We start from the raw sequence: 19,113 nt of genomic DNA, 5'->3' as shown, positions 1-19,113 counted from the left end.
TTTAAACTTAAATGAGGGCGACATCAATATACAAACATTACATTTAATGTGGACGAACAAAGCAGAGAAACACAAGGCTGAATTTTCTGATTCAGCTGTTATTCAGGGAAAACTTAAAATATTAACGACAAAACAAGACAGTGAATGTAATTCACAAAATAAACATAATCAAATGTATATAATTACATATTAAATATATTATATTAATTATAATTACATTATATTTATATAGTAAATATATAATGTATTTAAAATATTGTGTATATAATAAATATAAATATTTAATGATATTATATTTATATGATGTAATGTATATATATAATACAATAAATAATTATTCATATAAAATATATAAAAACAAATATATATATTATAATAATTAATTTATATATATATATCCAAAAGGCAGCTGGGCAGGGTTGAAGCTCTTGACGGTGCTTAACTACCATTCAGAGATGACAAGGCTTCTTAACATTCAAGAGCTTCAGTCCAGTTGCCTTTTGGATTGAGCTTGGAACTATGACCTGATGACTGAGAACATTCACAGACATGTAATAGTAAAAAATTGCAAAACATCTTCTCTTCTGTGAAATGTTATTCCTTGTTGTTCAGTTTTGTCATTTCTTTTATTTACATGTCTCGACTGTGTGTGAACATGGGATCAGTCGGCGGAGCACCCCTCTTCAACATGGCGGCAGCGTAGATCTCACAAGCCCGGAGGCGGCATCTATGTGTATATATCTGTCATCTAAGTGAACTGCAAAAATAAAACATAAAAGATTCTCTGGAAAAAGTGTTTTCAGTGGAGGTTTACTGCAGGGAGCAAATACATGTTTTAACAGAACATTGATTTAAATAGAGCTGATTCAGTAAATACATGTTTAAGTCATCAACAATAATACAGTCACATGGTTTGATCATGCTAACATGCTAACGTTTACTAAACAAAGTGCAGCTGTGGCTGATGGGACGTCATCAGTTTATCATGTTATTCTTTTAAAAGTCTTCAATATGTACCGGTGTCCACATAACACATGCTAGCATTAGCTAACTTCAGCATTTAACATGTTAGTTTACATAACACATGCTAATATTAGCTAACTTCAGCATTTAATATGTTAAGTTTACATAACAAAATCTAGCATTAGCTAACTTCAGCATTTAACATGTTAGTTTACATACCACATGCTAATATTAGCTAACTTCAGCATTTCATGTGTCTGAATGTTTACGTAGCATGCTAAGAGAGCTGATTAGAGTATACAATATGTGTAAATGTTTACATAGTTGATGCTAACATTAGCTTATTAACAGTAAACATAGTGCATCTCAGGCTGATGGGATGATAATGATGATGTCATTAGTTCTGTAGGTGTTTGGTAATAAATTTAAGTATTGGACACATTAAAATATTGAACTGATAATGGCGCTAGATAAGCCCCACCCTCCCCTTACAGTTCGTCCTCAGGGGACTGTTCAGTCTGAGCAAATTGGACTGTCAGATTAAATGAACAGAACTGAAAACAGTGAAGGTTAGAGAAATGTTTGGAAGTTATTATAAAGGTTTTCTGCTTTTATTTTCTGTCTCCGGACCCCTAAGATTTTTCTTCAGACCCCACTGGGGTCTCAAGCCTCAGGTTGAACACTGGAGTAGAGTTGGTGGATTGGATCAATTGATGGTAGAATCACACTGGGACATAGTTAACCTGCCACGGCATCATGTAAACTAACAGGAAGTAGATGTTACAGGTGTAGCTACCGAGACACGGGTGGGCAGAGCTTAGCAACCTTTCAGGTAACGTTTCATTTCTTGGTGGGGTCGATGACTCGGCCCATAAATAGCACGCTGCTGCTCGTCTGCTGGTAGATGATGAAGATGAAGGGTCTGTTGATGGTCAGCCGAGGAGGAAGAGTGGAGAACACACTGCCTCCTCCTCCTGTGGTGATGTCATCACTGCTCTCATCAACGGACATGACGGATTTATGATGAACCTAAAGACAAAGTTAAAAACAGTTTATATCCCAGTGAAAGACAAAGGAAGTTAAAGATGATTATCAAGTAATAAAAACAACAGAAATAAAAACAATTAAAGCCGCAAGCGGCGATGAACGGGCCCTCCCACTTTTGCGCACGGCAGGGCGTGTCGCGACTGCAGGGTGTGCTGCAGCTGCGGGGTGTGTCCCAGCAGCGGGGAGTGCATGAAGCACAGGATGTGCTGAAGCCACTGGCTGTGCACCAGTAGGTGGTGCTATCAGCATGATCCAAATTTATATGCAGATCTGTTCAGAGCAGCACCCTCATCCAAGCTGTCAAATTTGGAGCAGATTGAACAATATATATGAGAGTTGATACAGGCTGTCACCTGTGGGTGGCGCTATAGCTCGGACAAAAAAAGGAGTGTGTAGATCTGTTCAGGGCGGGGCTGTGATGAATCTTATGAAATTTGGTGCAGATATGATGAAGTTCAACCGAGGGTTAGGGTTAGTGAAAACGTGAACACGCCCTCTGATGAAAACAAAGATTTTACTAGAAACTTAAATCAAGGTCTTAAGGCTTTCCTGACAGAAATTTGAGGTTGACCTGTTTTACCACCTTGGAGGAGGGGCTTGTAGAGTAAAACATGTCATTTCCTGTTTCCAGTAGGGGGCGCTATGCCTGATGGGAAATATTTTCATGTAATTTATCATAGATGTAAAATATGAAGAAGATTAAACATTGTGTATGGGAGTTGCACAGATATTTGCCAAAAAACATCAGACTTTGAGCCCCAGCCCAGGCCACGCCCCTAGACGACAACTCAAGCTTTTAATAACTTTTGATCTCCATTGTCTTGTCAATACACTGATCAAGTTTGAGAAGGATTGGCTGAAGTCCTTAGGAGGAGTTCTTTTAAGTATGACCTCTATAAATTGCCCAAAACACACCTTATTTTGAAATTCAAAGCAAAATGGCTGTTTGGGTTTGAGGTATGGGTGCAAGAGGCTTTTTTCTGCATCTTGGCCCGATATCTATACCTATCAAATCTGATGTGTAGGCCAAAGTAACCTCTATGGGACCCCTTTTTGAAGGGCCCATTGTCTTATGCCCAGACCAGGTCCATGTTCAGTTTTATACAGGTGTTTCAAGGTAGCTAGGTGTTGTTTCCTGGTTGTGCTGCCGTGTAACTTTAAGTCATTTTTTTATTATTAAAACCAGATTCGTCAAACTTTTATGTTTCATCAACCTGCTCCAAATGAAATGGTGGATTTTAGCTGCTTTTCCACTTGAACTACCAAAAGACCTGTTTTCTAATCACCTGTGTTTATAACTCACCTGTGTAAGTTTGGGTCCTTTTGCTCCGCCCATGTTGATGATGTCAGCGTCGTCCTGAAACAATCGAGTGATGCTGAGAGTCTGCAGGACATCACGCAGGGAGTAGGAACGCTCCAACAGGAAGCGAGGCAGCTGCACCTCCAGCTTCCTGTTTCAAAATAAAACAAAAACTTCAAACAGCTTATCTCTATTAATAATATTTACAGATTCTGAGCAGTATTGACCAATCACATATCAGCAGGCTTTGGTTCATTCAGGAACAGTCCAGAGATTGAATATCTAGGAGGGAGGAAAGAAAGGTGAGAAAGAAGGAGTGAGAGAATTTAGGAAGGAAGGATGGATGAAAGAGATCAATTCGTACGCAGACGATTCCTTGACGTCACAAACACACATTAGCATATAGCTAATTTAGCATTTAGCTACACCTGACCATGGAAGTTATTTTATCTGTAAATATGTTTGAATTTTAGTCGTACTGAGTTTTTCGATAAATGCCTGAAATAATCTCATCTCTCTCCTGTGCGTCCATGTTGCTGTTGCCTAGCAACATGTTGAAAATGACGATGTCCGAAGCACAAGCTAACACCTACCTTCACAAGGCAGCAAAAGACTGAGGACAGGTGAAAGGAAAGGAATAAAGGAAAGGGAACAATGAAGGAAAGGAAAGAAGAAAGAACAAGACTGATAAGATTGAAACAAGTTGAAGTTAAAGGAAGGAGTGATCTTTTTTTTTATTTGAACTTTATTATTATTGAGTTTTGCAAAGAACAAAAACAGTCACAGATAAAATTCATAGACAGTCCAGAGGGGATAGTTCAACATCTCATACCATTATTTTAAGTTTCCCAAACATAGTGGGGTGCTCTACTGTTTTTTTTTTACAAAGAAACACAGAGAAAGAGTACATTTACATTACCAGAGCCCAGTGATGCCCGTACAGGCGGAGTGTATATCAGAATTGTATTTTAATTAATCCCCTGCTGTAACAAGATATTTTGACCATTTCATCCAATAATTTGTAAATTTATCCATGCAAAGTTTTACGGAGAAAGTCAGTTTTTCCATATTGTAAATTTCCTTCACAGTCCCAATCCATTCTAACTTTGTAGGAGGGTCTGCAGTCATCCATTTCCTGGTTATGTTTTCTTTTTTACTGTCTGCTAGCAATATTTGGAGAAGGTACTTGTCCCGGGAATTGAATTCAGGTGGAATATTACCTAAATTTATTGTACTGAAGTCGTGATTAATCTCTTGGCCAGTTACAGATTTTATCTCTGTTATTACTTCCAGCCAGTAGGGTTGAATCAATGCACAGTCCCAAAAGATGTGGAAATGATAAGCCAGTTGAGTCATCACACTTCCTCCAGCAGTGACCATATCCTGGTTTGTCAAACTGTAATTGTTTTATCTTAGGAGTAATGGAAATTGAACTCTCTCCATTGATTTGAACTAGAAGTAGTTACATATGTTTAACAGATGTTAAGCCACTCCTCCTCTGATAGATGTATCTTGGCTTTTTTCTCCCATTTAGATTTGACATACATTGTGGAGCGGCTCTTGGTGGACTGTAGGTAGGGGCGCAACTACCTACTTTCTGAGGGGTATGCAGACGGGTTACAGGCGCCTTCAGACCAAATGTACCCAATTATGCAGTCAATTAAACAAGCCCATGAAACAAGTCAAACCAAGCAACACAGTTTAGTACCAAAATATATTGAACAGAAGCAAAGCAAAAACAATTCAAACAAAAGGTGTCCTTTACAGGCAAAATAATGTGTCAAGTGTCAAAAACCAACCAAAAATAACCCTTTTTCAATTCAGTTCACCAGGGTAATTCGCTTGACAACAGTTTAAAGCTCCAATTTTCCACCAAGAGTGAGCCCTCCTGCCCACTCACTCTGGTGCTGGGTTTGCTCCCACAAGCTACCGAGTGAGACCTCTCACCGGTCACAAACGCTCTTTGGAAGCACAGCCAAAACAAACTTCTCCAACATAGTTGCAGTTTACCTCTGGTACCGGGCTGTGTCGGTCTTCCTGGAAGCACAGTAGTCCTTCAAGGAGAATCCGGAGATGGGGGGCGATCCATAAACAGAAGAGCCAGATCCGAGGGATTTTAACAACCGCGGACTAACTGGGTTTAAGGCTGGGGCAGCCACGGACGCTCAGACCAATGCCGACCTGCTGGGAACCGCCATCTTGATTTGGTGCGTCACCATTTTTATAATTCGCCGGTCGCCCAGCCTATTGGCTAGGAAGTGAATTGCTTCCAGACACAGGCGGATCGCCAGAAAACATATCTTGTATCCCGTTTCTCCGATCATAATCCCTGTAATTTCCCTATCTTCTCTAATTACTTGTGCGGGCGGTTCATTAAATAGGGCGAAGAGGGCCAGGCTTAAGGGGCACTCCTGGCGGCACCCCCTCTCAAGTGAGACTAGTTTGCCAAGACTACCATTTATTTTAATCCTGGCAGTGGGAGAGTGGTACAAACATTTCAAACAATGGATCACTGCACTGTTGAAGCCAAAATGTTGCAATGTTAAGTATAGGCATTCCCATCTTACTGAGTCAAAAGGCTAACTATTATCGACTCTGCACTATCCTTACTCATATGCTCAATCAGGTGTAAAGCACGTCTCACATTGTCTTGTGTCTGTCTACTTTTAACAAATTCTGTTTGGTCTGTATCAATTAAATCTGGAATGATTGAGGAATACAGTCTATAATCTACACTACCAGTCAAAAGTTTGGACACACTTTCCCATTCACTTGTATGAGAAAGTGTGTCCAAACCTTTGACTGGTAGTGTACGTTTAGTATGGATATCGGTCTATATGAGCTGCATTCTGTCTTAACCTTGCCTGTCTTTGGAATTACAGATATTATTGCTTGCTTCCAGGAGATTGGCATCTCTCCCCCTTTAAGTGTATAGTTGAAGCATTTCAGGAGTAATGGAGCAAGTCCCTAAATGTCTTGTACCACTCTGCAGGATATCCATCTGTTCCTGGTACTTCATTTGTTTAAAGTCTTGAGATGGCACAGTCTATCTCCTCTTTCGTTATCTCTCTTGTCATTATCTCATTTTGTTGTATTCCAATTGATGGTGAATCGAGTGATTCTAAATAACTGGTTATGGTTGAATGTTCAGCGCCTTTGGTCTGGGTGTATAAATCCTCGTAGTATTTTTCAAAAGAATACTGTATTTCTTCAACTTTATGACATATCCTGTCAGTGCGGGGATCCCTAATCTTATCGATGGACCTCACAGCTTGTTGTTTGCGTATTCTCCATGCCAATAGTAATTTTGCCTTTGGCCTATTTTCATAATACCTTTGTTTAATAAACTTTATATTCAACTCAACTTATACAGGACTTATAAAGTTTTAGAGAGGTGTGACAAAATGCTGTAATCTAAGAATGCTTTCAGAAATGGAAGTGTTCATCGTTTCTTTCCATCAATGAACAGGAGAGAAATCTAAATCAATATCTGGTGTGACCACCCTTTGCCTTCTAAACAGCATCAGTTCTTCTCGGTACACTTGCACACAGTTTCTGAAGGAACTCGGCTGGTAGGTTGTTCCAAACATGTTGGAGAACTAACCACAGATCTTCTGTGGATGTAGGCTTCCTCAGATCCTTCTGTCTCTTCATGTCATCCCAGACAGACTCCATGATGTTGAGATCAGGGCTCTGTGGGGGCCATACCATCAGCTCCAGGACTTCTTGTTCTTCTTCACGCTGAAGATAGTTCTTCATGACATTGACTGTATGTTTGGGGTCGTTGTCCTGCTGCAGAATACATGTGGGGCCAATCATACGCCTCCCTGATGGTATTGCATGATGGATAAGTATCTGCCTGTATTTCTCAGCATTGAGGACACCATTAATCCTGACCAAATCTCCGACTCCATTTGCAGAAATGCAGCCCCAAACTTGAAGGAACCTCCAGCATGCTTCACTGTTGCCTGCAGACACTCGTTATCGTAGCGCTCTCCAGCCCTTCGGCGAACAAACTGCCTTCTGCTGCAGCCAAATATTTCACATTGTGACTCATCAGTCCAGAGTACCTGCTGCCATTTCTCTGCAGCCCAGTTCCTATGTGTTCGTGCATCGTTGAGTGGCTTGGCCTTGTTTCCATGTTGGAGGCTTTTTGGCTGCAGCTCTTCCATGAAGACCACTTGTGGCCAGTCTCCATGTAGTGGTTTTAGCTTTGTTATCCAAATGTAAGGACAAATATACCCCTGCATGATGTGATAAGTCTTTTCGCCCTTCTGTGGCTCTCTGAGGTAAGAAATGTATGAAGAAATAGTCCATTCTTGAGTGGACAGAAGGTGATATGTCTGTCGTACTGACCTCTTTAAGCATCCTTTTCACCGTCTCTGAACTCAACCTCTTCACCTGGTTAATAGAATCAAGGTTAGGCTGTAGCGGAACATTCCAGGTCCCACCACAGAAAACTGAAAATGAAGTGTAAAATTACCTGTAATGAGAAAATGACACACTCGGAACAGTGCAGGGTTTTAATGTCCATGAGGGCAAATCAGACAGTGGGTTGTCCCCGGTAACTGGCTGATCAGGAGGAGCTTGCCAGAGTTTATTAATGACACTCCGTCATCTTTTTACTCATGGAGATCTCAATGGTCCTCCGCAATGTCCTCTTTGTCTCGGAGAAATCTCCGGAGTTTATCCCAAACTCGTTCACGGTGCGTGGATCGGTTCCGCCATCCTGTAACTCCGGCAAACTCCCAGGAGATTTTCTTCAGTCTCTCAGCAGGTGCGGGACCGGGGCAGCAGACACTCTCATCGTTGCTTGTGATTAAGCCTCTCTTCCTCCGTCACCTCTGTTGCATCGTTGTATGTGATGGGGCCGTCATCAAAAAAAACTCTGAGTTTTGCAGGAGGGGCAGTCTGGATCCGAGGCCCCTTTTCCTTCAGCATTTTTCAGATAGGATTATATTCTTTCCTCTTCTTCAAAAATTCGGCAGGTAAGCAAGTGAGTCTCTCTTTTTCCAGGTGGAGCGCAGTATCAGTTCTTTGGTCCTGTACTCAAGAAAGTGTATGGCCAGGTATCTCGGGTATGCGTCTCAGGGGAGTTTGGCTACGAGGGACGTTGTATGCCAAGGTCGGTGTCTGGAAGTGACAGCTCCGTTTTAATAAAGTTCTGAAGAAAATCATGCAGATTGTCACCTTCGGCTCCCTCGGGGATCCCGTGTATATGCATATTATTTCTGCAAGATCGAGCTTCAAGATCTGTAAGTTTAGCCTGGATGTTTTCTGGAAATTTTGAAGTTTGAAAAAGCCAGTCCTTAACTTCGGCATTCCATTCTTCGAGGTCCTCAACCCGCTGTTCCACTTCCTCCATCCTGTCCACCGTGTCTTTTAGTTTGGTGATGATTTCACTTAACTTTTGATTAACTTCATCTCAGCGAACAGCTTTAATTTCAGCATGTATAGCATTTATGCTAGCTTGCAGGTTGTCCACTCCCGCATTTTTGTCTGGTTTTGCGTTGTCTTCTGCTGTGTCTGTCGCCAGTTTCTCATCTTTCTCTGGTCTTTGAAGTAGTTTACCCCTAGTCCTCCTATATTTATCTCCCTCCATGATAACTTTGACTAATTCAACTGATTTTTGCTGCGGGAGATGCAAGACTGTTCGGGGGCACCCAGATTATGCTGCTGCTTGTCTCGCCGCCATACCTGGAAGTGAGGAAGGAGTGATCTTAAGAGCTAGGGAAAAAATAAAGGGGGGAAAGGAGGACATAAACTAGAGTAAAGGAGCCAAGGAAAGATAGAAGGATGGAAGGCAGTAGGAAAGGAAATGAGGAAAGGAAAAGGTGTCTCACGTCTTCTTGAGCTGTCTCATCCAGGCTCGGATCTTCTCGCCGGTCACTTCCTCTTCCACCGTCGTGACCTCTACGTCTTCGTCTGGCAGCACAACCAACATGGCTAACCCATCAGCCATCGACAGCTTCAACACGCCGACCTTCAGAGAGCGGTCGTACGCCAGGAAGTACTTATCGGCCCGGAACATCATGGGAACCATGACGATGTGATACCTGTCCACATAGAAACGCTCGTCCTGAGTGAAGGAGGCGTTAAACGATGGACTGAACCGGACTGAAACACAGAAAGAAAAACTTTTTTACACAAACTTTTTCCATTTATTTTCTCAACACTGTTTTCAAAACTTTATTAAAAGAATAGTAAAACAAAAGTTTCTGTAGAAAACTCAGACAATCAAGTCTGAAACTTGGCTGGTTCTCTGATAGTTAACCCTGCCTTCTACCTGTTGAACCCGCCCTCAAACATGACAGGTGATACATACTCTGGTAGGAGGCGGCGGTTGCGAGCAACAGCTGGGTCTGGGGATCCAGGTTGGTCACCAGCTCCTGGACCTGGTTTCCGGTGTTCTCCTGGGCCCAGTGGTTGATGGTGTCGGCGGCTTCCTGCGGCACCGTGTAGGCCAGACTCTGAGCGTTTCCCCCGAACTTGGTCTGAACCTGTTCCAGGTAGGATGATGACACCTTAAACTCCTGGGAGGGCAAGATGGCCACGCCCTGCCTCAGGTTTGTGGCCACGCCCCCTTGCAGGACGATGGTCCTCAGATTCTGGAACAGATCTGAGAACAAAAGCAGGGGACTGTTAGCGCACAAACCAAAATACTGTCAGCGTGAAGTCCTCCTCTGACCCCTGACCTCTGACCTACCAGGAAGGCTCTGAGGATCCAGTCCGCTCAGGCTGAGTCCCTGCAGCAGCTGGTCCTGAGTCGGCCCACTGGTGACACCGAGCAGCGCCGACAGTCCGGTGGACAGCGTGAACGTCGACAAGTAGACGTTCTCGTCGGTCTGACTGGAGACGGCTCGGTACAACTGCACAGCAAAGTCTGCCATCCTATTGGTCAGATCCTGCAGCGAGGGGTCGACAGTCTGAGAGGACACCAGACTCAGGAGGACGAGACCGACCAATGAGAGAGGGATGGAGGGAGTCATGGTCACAGTGCCCCCTGCTGGAAGGGAAACAGTTTACAATAACATAAAAACGATCATTTCAACAGACAAAGAACAATCTGTGAGCGTTTTATTCTGAAATGTTTCTCAGGGAAGAGAGGTGACGTCCAGGGGCGTTTTCATCTCCAACAAAACATAGAAAAACCTTTATTTAAATAGAAAGACGAGGCAGAACAGGGGGGCTTCTGGCTGTGGCACCGCAGAAAGACAAGGCGTGGGGAAATTAAGGGTCCGAGGGCCAGCTGCCGCTGCTCAAACACCTCGTGATGTTCCAGGATTAAAGGAGCAAACCATCAGTGAAGGGTGGCTCCCGGTTGATGGCCCTGCAGCTGGCGCAATGGCACCGTTGGAGATGCATCAGGAAGAAATGCAAAGCAGGTAGACCTACTTGTGCTTACACCAACATAAAACAAATATCAAGGACAGCCTTCTTTCACCTTCACAACAAACATCAGACACATCCTGTCTCAACACGATGCAGAAAAACTCGTCCATGCATTCGTTACTTCCAGGTTGGATTATTGTAACTCGTTACTATCAGGCTGCCCTAATAAGTCACTAAAAACTCTGCAGCTGGTACAAAATGCTGCAGCACGTGTGCTGACAAGAACTAGGAAGAGAGATCACATCTCTCCTGTATTAGCCTCTCTGCACTGGCTTCCTGTAAAATCTAGAATAGAATTTAAAATCCTTCTTCTTACTTACAAAGCTCTTAATGGTCAGGCACCATCATATCTTAAAGAGCTCATAGTGCCATATTACCCCTCCAGAACATTGTGCTCCCAGGATGCAGGCCTGCTTGTGGTCAAGGTTATAATAGTTTCGAATTTTTCTTTTTTCTTTTTATTTCTTTTTGAATTTTTATTTCAGTTTAGTTTGAATTAGTTTTCAATGCTGGTTTGTTGGTTTAGTTCAGTTTTTATTAGTTGTTTTGTAATATGGAAAACTTGTCAGGGGCGAGACCCAAAAGGGCCAGAAGAGGTCATCATCATCATCATCAGATGAAGAGGTGTGAAATAAGAACTCTAAGCATCATAAATCATTGTTAATATTCATATTCACTTTTTCCCTCTTCAGCCTGCCATGACTGTAAATCTGAACTACTCAACAATTCAGGATGTATCTCCACACATCTCAATGTATCGATCATCAATAATCATATCACTTCACATTGCTACGTTTTCAATAATAATAATAATAATAATAATAATAATAATACTAAAGTAGAGTTCAACTCCCATATAACTAAAGAGCTTTTTAAAAGTATCATGAGTATAAAAGATGTTCATTCATTCACCTATATCTGTGATTTGATACCCTCTCAGAACATAAGTAGTCAGCAGAGGGCGATAGAGAGGGTTTGGCTTCACTTTTAGGGAGCTGTCAAGTTGTCCATCTTTTTATACAGGCTATGGTTAGCACTAATTAGCAGCTATCGTTTTTTTCAACTGCCACTCTCTCTCCCAGTAGAGATGTGGGCGGGCGAACAGTCAATCAATCAATCAATCAAATGTTATTTGTATAGCGCAAAATCACAACCAGGGTTATCCCGAGACACTTTACAGAAAGAGCAGGTCTAGACCGACTCTTTGTTAAGTTATTTAAAGAGAGGCCCAACATGAATCACCATGAGTAGCACTTAGCAACATTCGGCACATTGGCAGAAAAACTTCCTTTAACAGGCAGAAACCTCGAGCAGAACCAGACTCATGTTGAACATCTGAAGAGACTGGATGGGCCGATGGATGGGCAGTGAATCCCTTAGTTCCAGATAAAGTCTCACTCTGTGGAAACACGATGCTTAGCTAGCTCGTTAGCAGCTGATGATGTTTGCCAAAGGACCTAAAAGCTAAACGACAATAGAGTAAAAGGACCTAAAAGCTAAACGACAATAGAGTAAAAGGACCTAAAAGCTAAACGACAATAGAGTAAAAGGACCTAAAAGCTAAAAGACAAAAGAGTAAAAGGACCTAAAAGCTAAGAGACAATAGAGTAAAAGGACCTAAAAGCTAAAAGACAAAAGAGTAAAAGGACCTAAAAGCTAAAAGACAAAAGAGTAAAAGGACCTAAAAGCTAAGAGACAATAGAGTAAAAGGACCTAAAAGCTAAGAGACAATAGAGTAAAAGGACCTAAAAGCTAAAAGACAATAGAGTAAAAGGACCTAAAAGCTAAGAGACAATAGAGTAAAAGGACCTAAAAGCTAAAAGACAATAGAGTAAAAGGACCTAAAAGCTAAGAGACAATAGAGTAAAAGGACCTAAAAGCTAAGAGACAATAGAGTAAAAGGACCTAAAAGCTAAAAGACAATAGAGTAAAAGGACCTAAAAGCTAAACGACAAAAGAGTAAAAGGACCTAAAAGCTAAAAGACAATAGAGTAAAAGGACCTAAAAGCTAAACGACAATAGAGTAAAAGGACCTAAAAGCTAAAAGACAAAAGAGTAAAAGGACCTAAAAGCTAAAAGACAAAAGAGTAAAAGGACCTAAAAGCTAAGAGACAATAGAGTAAAAGGACCTAAAAGCTAAAAGACAAAAGAGTAAAAGGACCTAAAAGCTAAACGACAATAGAGTAAAAGGACCTAAAAGCTAAAAGACAAAAGAGTAAAAGGACCTAAAAGCTAAGAGACAAAAGAGTAAAAGGACCTAAAAGCTAAACGACAAAAGAGTAAAAGGACCTAAAAGCTAAAAGACAAAAGAGTAAAAGGACCTAAAAGCTAAGAGACAATAGAGTAAAAGGACCTAAAAGCTAAAAGACAAAAGAGTAAAAGGACCTAAAAGCTAAACGACAAAAGAGTAAAAGGACCTAAAAGCTAAACGACAATAGAGTAAAAGGACCTAAAAGCTAAAAGACAAAAGAGTAAAAGGACCTAAAAGCTAAAAGACAATAGAGTAAAAGGACCTAAAAGCTAAGAGACAATAGAGTAAAAGGACCTAAAAGCTAAAAGACAAAAGAGTAAAAGGACCTAAAAGCTAAACGACAATAGAGTAAAAGGACCTAAAAGCTAAAAGACAAAAGAGTAAAAGGACCTAAAAGCTAAAAGACAAAAGAGTAAAAGGACCTAAAAGCTAAGAGACAAAAGAGTAAAAGGACCTAAAAGCTAAACGACAAAAGAGTAAAAGGACCTAAAAGCTAAAAGACAAAAGAGTAAAAGGACCTAAAAGCTAAGAGACAATAGAGTAAAAGGACCTAAAAGCTAAACGACAAAAGAGTAAAAGGACCTAAAAGCTAAACGACAAAAGAGTAAAAGGACCTAAAAGCTAAACGACAATAGAGTAAAAGGACCTAAAAGCTAAAAGACAAAAGAGTAAAAGGACCTAAAAGCTAAAAGACAATAGAGTAAAAGGACCTAAAAGCTAAGAGACAATAGAGTAAAAGGACCTAAAAGCTAAAAGACAAAAGAGTAAAAGGACCTAAAAGCTAAAAGACAAAAGAGTAAAAGGACCTAAAAGCTAAAAGACAAAAGAGTAAAAGGACCTAAAAGCTAAGAGACAATAGAGTAAAAGGACCTAAAAGCTAAAAGACAAAAGAGTAAAAGGACCTAAAAGCTAAGAGACAATAGAGTAAAAGGACCTAAAAGCTAAAAGACAAAAGAGTAAAAGGACCTAAAAGCTAAACGACAATAGAGTAAAAGGACCTAAAAGCTAAAAGACAAAAGAGTAAAAGGACCTAAAAGCTAAGAGACAATAGAGTAAAAGGACCTAAAAGCTAAAAGACAAAAGAGTAAAAGGACCTAAAAGCTAAGAGACAATAGAGTAAAAGGACCTAAAAGCTAAAAGACAAAAGAGTAAAAGGACCTAAAAGCTAAGAGACAATAGAGTAAAAGGACCTAAAAGCTAAAAGACAATAGAGTAAAAGGACCTAAAAGCTAAGAGACAATAGAGTAAAAGGACCTAAAAGCTAAGAGACAATAGAGTAAAAGGACCTAAAAGCTAAAAGACAATAGAGTAAAAGGACCTAAAAGCTAAGAGACAATAGAGTAAAAGGACCTAAAAGCTAAGAGACAATAGAGTAAAAGGACCTAAAAGCTAAAAGACAAAAGAGTAAAAGGACCTAAAAGCTAAAAGACAAAAGAGTAAAAGGACCTAAAAGCTAAGAGACAATAGAGTAAAAGGACCTAAAAGCTAAAAGACAAAAGAGTAAAAGGACCTAAAAGCTAAGAGACAATAGAGTAAAAGGACCTAAAAGCTAAAAGACAAAAGAGTAAAAGGACCTAAAAGCTAAAAGACAAAAGAGTAAAAGGACCTAAAAGCTAAGAGACAATAGAGTAAAAGGACCTAAAAGCTAAGAGACAATAGAGTAAAAGGACCTAAAAGCTAAGAGACAATAGAGTAAAAGGACCTAAAAGCTAAAAGACAAAAGAGTAAAAGGACCTAAAAGCTAAAAGACAAAAGAGTAAAAGGACCTAAAAGCTAAGAGACAATAGAGTAAAAGGACCTAAAAGCTAAGAGACAATAGAGTAAAAGGACCTAAAAGCTAAGAGACAATAGAGTAAAAGGACCTAAAAGCTAACAGACAATAGAGTAAAAGGACCTAGAAGCTAAGAGACAATAGAGTAAAAGGACCTAAAAGCTAACAGACAATAGAGTAAAAGGACCTAAAAGCTAAAAGACAAAAGAGTAAAAGGACCTAAAAGCTAACAGACAAAAGAGTAAAAGGACCTAAAAGACAATAGAGTAAAAGGACCTAAAAGCTAACAGACAATAGAGTAAAAGGACCTAGAAGCTAAAAGACAATAGAGTAAAAGGACCTAAAAGCTAACAGACAATAGAGTAAAAGGACCTAAAAGCTAAAAGACAAAAGAGTAAAAGGACCTAAAAGCTAAACGACAATATAGTAAAAGGACCTAAAAGCTAAAAGACAAAAGAGTAAAAGGACCTAAAAGCTAAGAGACAATAGAGTAAAAGGACCTAAAAGCTAAGAGACAATAGAGTAAAAGGACCTAAAAGCTAAGAGACAATAGAGTAAAAGGACCTAAAAGCTAAGAGACAATAGAGTAAAAGGACCTAAAAGCTAACAGATAATAGGATAGGATAAAAACAGGCCTGACTTAAAAGGGTAAAAGAAGTCAGTTAAAGGCCAAACTAAAAAGGTGAGTCTTGAGCCTCCTTTTAAAAACCTAAACAGTCTCTGCAGTCCTGATGCCCTCTGGCAGGCTATTCCAAAGCTGCAGCCCATAATGGCTGAATGCTGCCTCCCCGTGGGTTTTAGTTCTAACTTTTGGAATGATTAAAAGGCCGGTGCCGGAGGACCTCAGGATCCGCGAGGGTTGATATGGTAAAAGCAGGTCAGATAAATAAGATGGTCTAAGACCGTTAAGACACTAAAGAACTAATAAAAGCACCTTAAAATCGATCCTGAAACACACAGGGAGCCAATGCAGCGATTCTAAAACAGGTGTGATGTGCTCCCGCCCTCTGGTCCTCGTCAGCACACGTGCGGCTGAGTTCTGGAGTAATTGTAAGTTAGAGATAGTCTTTTTGGGAAGACCAGAGAGCAGGGCATTACAGTAGTCTAAACGACAGGAGATTAAAGCATGCATCAGCACCTCCGTGTTAGCCTGAGAGAGAAACGGGCGGACTCTGGCAATATTCTTAAGATGATAAAAACCTGTTTTTGTTACGTTTTTAATGTGTGGGATAAAAGTGAGCTCAGAGTCAAAAATGACGCCCAGATTCTTTACGTGTTGTGATGGTTTAAAATCCTGCAGTTTTGGTAAAAGTTTCTCTCTCTTGCCTTCAGGACCAATGATTAAAACTTCTGTTTTGTCCTGGTTGAGCTGTAGGAAATTCTCTGCCATCCATGACTTAATATCTAAAATACACTTTAAAAGGGTATCAATAGGCCCTGTGTCAGTACCGGAGAGGCCGACCAGGTTCCTGAGTCTTTCTAATAAAATGTGATGGTCTACTGTGTCAAAGGCGGCGCTTAGATCCAGTAGAACCAAGCCTGTGAGTTTCTGTGAGTCTGCGTCACACCTGATGTCATTTAAAATCTTTAAAGGGCTGTCTCGGTGCTGTGCTTCATCCTAAAACCAGAGTGATGCTTCTCTAAAATATTGTTTCTATTTAAAAAGTCATTTAGTTGCTTAAAAACCAGTTGTTCTAAAATTGTACTTAAAAACGGTAAGTTGGATACAGGTGGGTAATTATTAAAAATGTTGGGATCTAAATTGCTCTTCTTCAGAAGGGGCTTCACTACAGCCGTTTTGAAGGCAGCGGGGAAGACACCCGTCTGAAGAGAGCAATTCACTATATTTAAAATCTGTTCCTCGAAGAATCCATAAAATGTCTTTAAAAGTGATGTGGGAATTGGATCTAAGGCAGGTTGTTGGGTTTACCTGGGAGAAAACTCGACCAAGTGTCCCTGCATCAACCAGGACAAAACTCTCCAGTGTTTCCTCGGATAAAAGCGACTGTCCAGGTGTGATAAAAGTTACATTCTGATAAAAGACTGGATCTGATGTCGTCGATTTCACTTCTGAAGTGGTCTGCAAAGTCCTCGCAGAGGGCGTCTGTTGGTGACTCTGAGGATTTTTTAAAATTGGTGTTGGTTAAAAGATCGAAGGTGGAGAAAATAAATTTGGGGTTATTTTTGTTGTCTGTGATGAGTTTTGAGAAATGGGATATTCTCGCCTGTTTGACTGTTTTATTGTACGATTTGAGATGTTCACGAAATATCTGATAATGGACTGAGTCTGTCCAGCTCCTCCCCCTCATCCAAATATGGTCACTTCTGTCTCCAGAAAACAAACATGGCAGCAGCCAAAATGCTGAACACAAGGCTTAAAATACACAGTTGAGAAGCCGCCAGTGACGTCACGTCCGCTGTTTACAGTCTGTGGTGAAACACACACACTCGCACAAATAAGAGGAACATTTATTTTAATCCTCAAGCATAACTACGTGGCACCAACAATCGTGCCCCAAGATATTACCTGTCCAGCGTTCGTTTTATGCACACAGGTGAGCACACAGCCGTGTGATCCAGCAGCAACAATAAGTAAATAAACATTTACAGCCGACCTTTCTTTGATGGTCAGCACACAGAACTTTAATAAACATGAGATCCTGTCCGGACCTGACGGCGTGTCTGCAGATTATAATAATGAATGAGTTACCTGCTGCGCCTCGCGCGAAAATGTTATGTTTTGTTTCTGCTCAAAAAAAGGTCGATACATGAACATCAGGCCGTGGAAGCTTAAAATCAAAAGTCCACGCCTACACCTGTCCTTATTTTGTAGGAGACAGTTTGTCTTCTGGTTTTGATGAAGAAAGAGCAACATGTGGACATGCTGTGGGTTAGTCTGGTGTGCACTCTGTTAAATGTGAGACACGGCGCGGACAATACCTGCTCAGACGGAACAGGTGTCCCAGGAGCAGAGAAATGCAGCAAAAGGCTCCCGCCGTGGTTTGTATATTCCAGCTGTGTTTCACGCCTCTTTTTACGTCACGGTGCCGAAAAGACTTCCGCAAAGGATACACCGCTGTATCCTCGCTCATAGCTCCTCCGGCAAGTCTCCTCAATCCTCTATCCTCTCTCCTCCAGATGCATTTTATGAATTGAGACATCTTTGAAGATGGCGTGCAGAAATCGATTTCCGGGTCACAGGCAGGAGGAGCGAGGAGCGAGGAGACGAGGAGGCACAAAATAGAGAAATGATCGAGAAAGGCCTCTGTTCTCTACATGCCAAACTGACCAATGACGTTATTGATCCAACTTCCGGTTTGCAGGCCGACGCCTTCAGATATCTCTTACACCACCCTTCTCAGCTCAAAATGACGTCATCCTATTTACATTTACTGCATGTGTTGTTGTTGTGCAGGCTTTTAATTTGAAAGATGTTTTAGGAACAGATATCAGGTTCCTGTGATCGCACCGGATCCATCAGGTAACATGAAGTATCAGTGACAGACAGTGATGATGATCTGCAGCTGTCGACACAGACAAACACACACACACACACACACACACACACACACACACACACACACAGACACACACACACACACACACAGAATCACAGACATACACGTACTCTGACCTCGTGTTGATCTTCGATCTTTGATACGACGTTTTTCTGCTCTCAAGCTTCACGAGCTGCGCATCGCCATCAAGCTCGCCCCCCGATTGTCGACCGAGACAACAAAATCGTCACTTCCGGCTACGTCTTTCATAATAAAAGTTCCGTGGACACGCAGCCACAGTCAAAAATGATTATGTATGTGTCTCTGCAGATTAAAACCATCTGAATTAGGTTATGACTGAAGCTTGAGTTCATTTAGTCCTTAAATATTTTTCCATGTTTAACAGCAAATTCTGGAAGTAATCAGTGACAGGTTGAAATCAGTGTTCATCATCCGTCGTGAATAAATCAAATTCAAAAAGTTCACAGTGAGAAAATATTTCTTTTTCATCAACAACTAAGCTCACAAAACCATGTACAAAAAAAATAAGAGCCTGATAAACTACCAATACTAAAGGTTTAACTAAAGTAAAGATTTAACTACCTAAAGTAAAGGTTTAACCACCTAAACTAAATGTTTAACTACCCAAACTAAAGGTTAAACTAAACTAAAGGTTTAACTACCTAAACTGAATGTTTAACTACCCAAACTAAAGGTTAAACTAAACTAAAGGTTTAACTACCTAAACTGAATGTTTAACTACCCAAACTAAAGGTTTAACTCATTTCAATGTAACTCACAGCAAACAACAGCTTCTCTCTGTTTGCGTGTGTTTTGACACCCCGCCCGCACCCCCTATAGCCAGTCCACTTTGTGTCTCTCTCTTTTTTTG

General features: G+C 40.9%; 1 protein-coding gene across 2 annotated transcripts; it reads right to left on the bottom strand.

Annotated features, from left to right (window-relative positions):
* Window positions 1–794: 794 nt before the first annotated feature.
* On the bottom strand, window positions 795–18,444 carry serpina10a (serpin peptidase inhibitor, clade A (alpha-1 antiproteinase, antitrypsin), member 10a). Of its 2 annotated transcripts, none has more exons than XM_069657302.1 (6): window positions 18,359–18,444; window positions 10,017–10,316; window positions 9,636–9,929; window positions 9,154–9,427; window positions 3,314–3,461; window positions 795–1,992 (listed from the first exon to the last, which is right to left on the bottom strand). In XM_069657302.1, exons 2-6 carry the CDS (start codon window positions 10,297–10,299, stop codon window positions 1,804–1,806), a joined length of 1,188 nt encoding a protein of 395 aa, XP_069513403.1. In that variant the 5' UTR covers window positions 10,300–10,316; window positions 18,359–18,444; the 3' UTR covers window positions 795–1,803. The 2 variants fall into 2 exon arrangements, with proteins under 2 accessions (XP_069513403.1, XP_069513404.1); XM_069657303.1 differs by having other exon boundaries at window positions 10,017–10,313.
* Window positions 18,445–19,113: the final 669 nt, after the last annotated feature.

The sequence above is a fragment of the Semicossyphus pulcher genome, unplaced genomic scaffold (assembly GCF_022749685.1).
Source record: "Semicossyphus pulcher isolate SPU_LCO1_2020_fin unplaced genomic scaffold, fSemPul1.0.p SCAF_11, whole genome shotgun sequence".
In the NCBI taxonomy this organism is placed as follows: domain Eukaryota; kingdom Metazoa; phylum Chordata; class Actinopteri; order Labriformes; family Labridae; genus Semicossyphus; species Semicossyphus pulcher.
The sequence above is the reverse complement of the archived record's forward strand: the minus strand, read 5'-3'. Positions and strand labels throughout refer to the sequence as shown.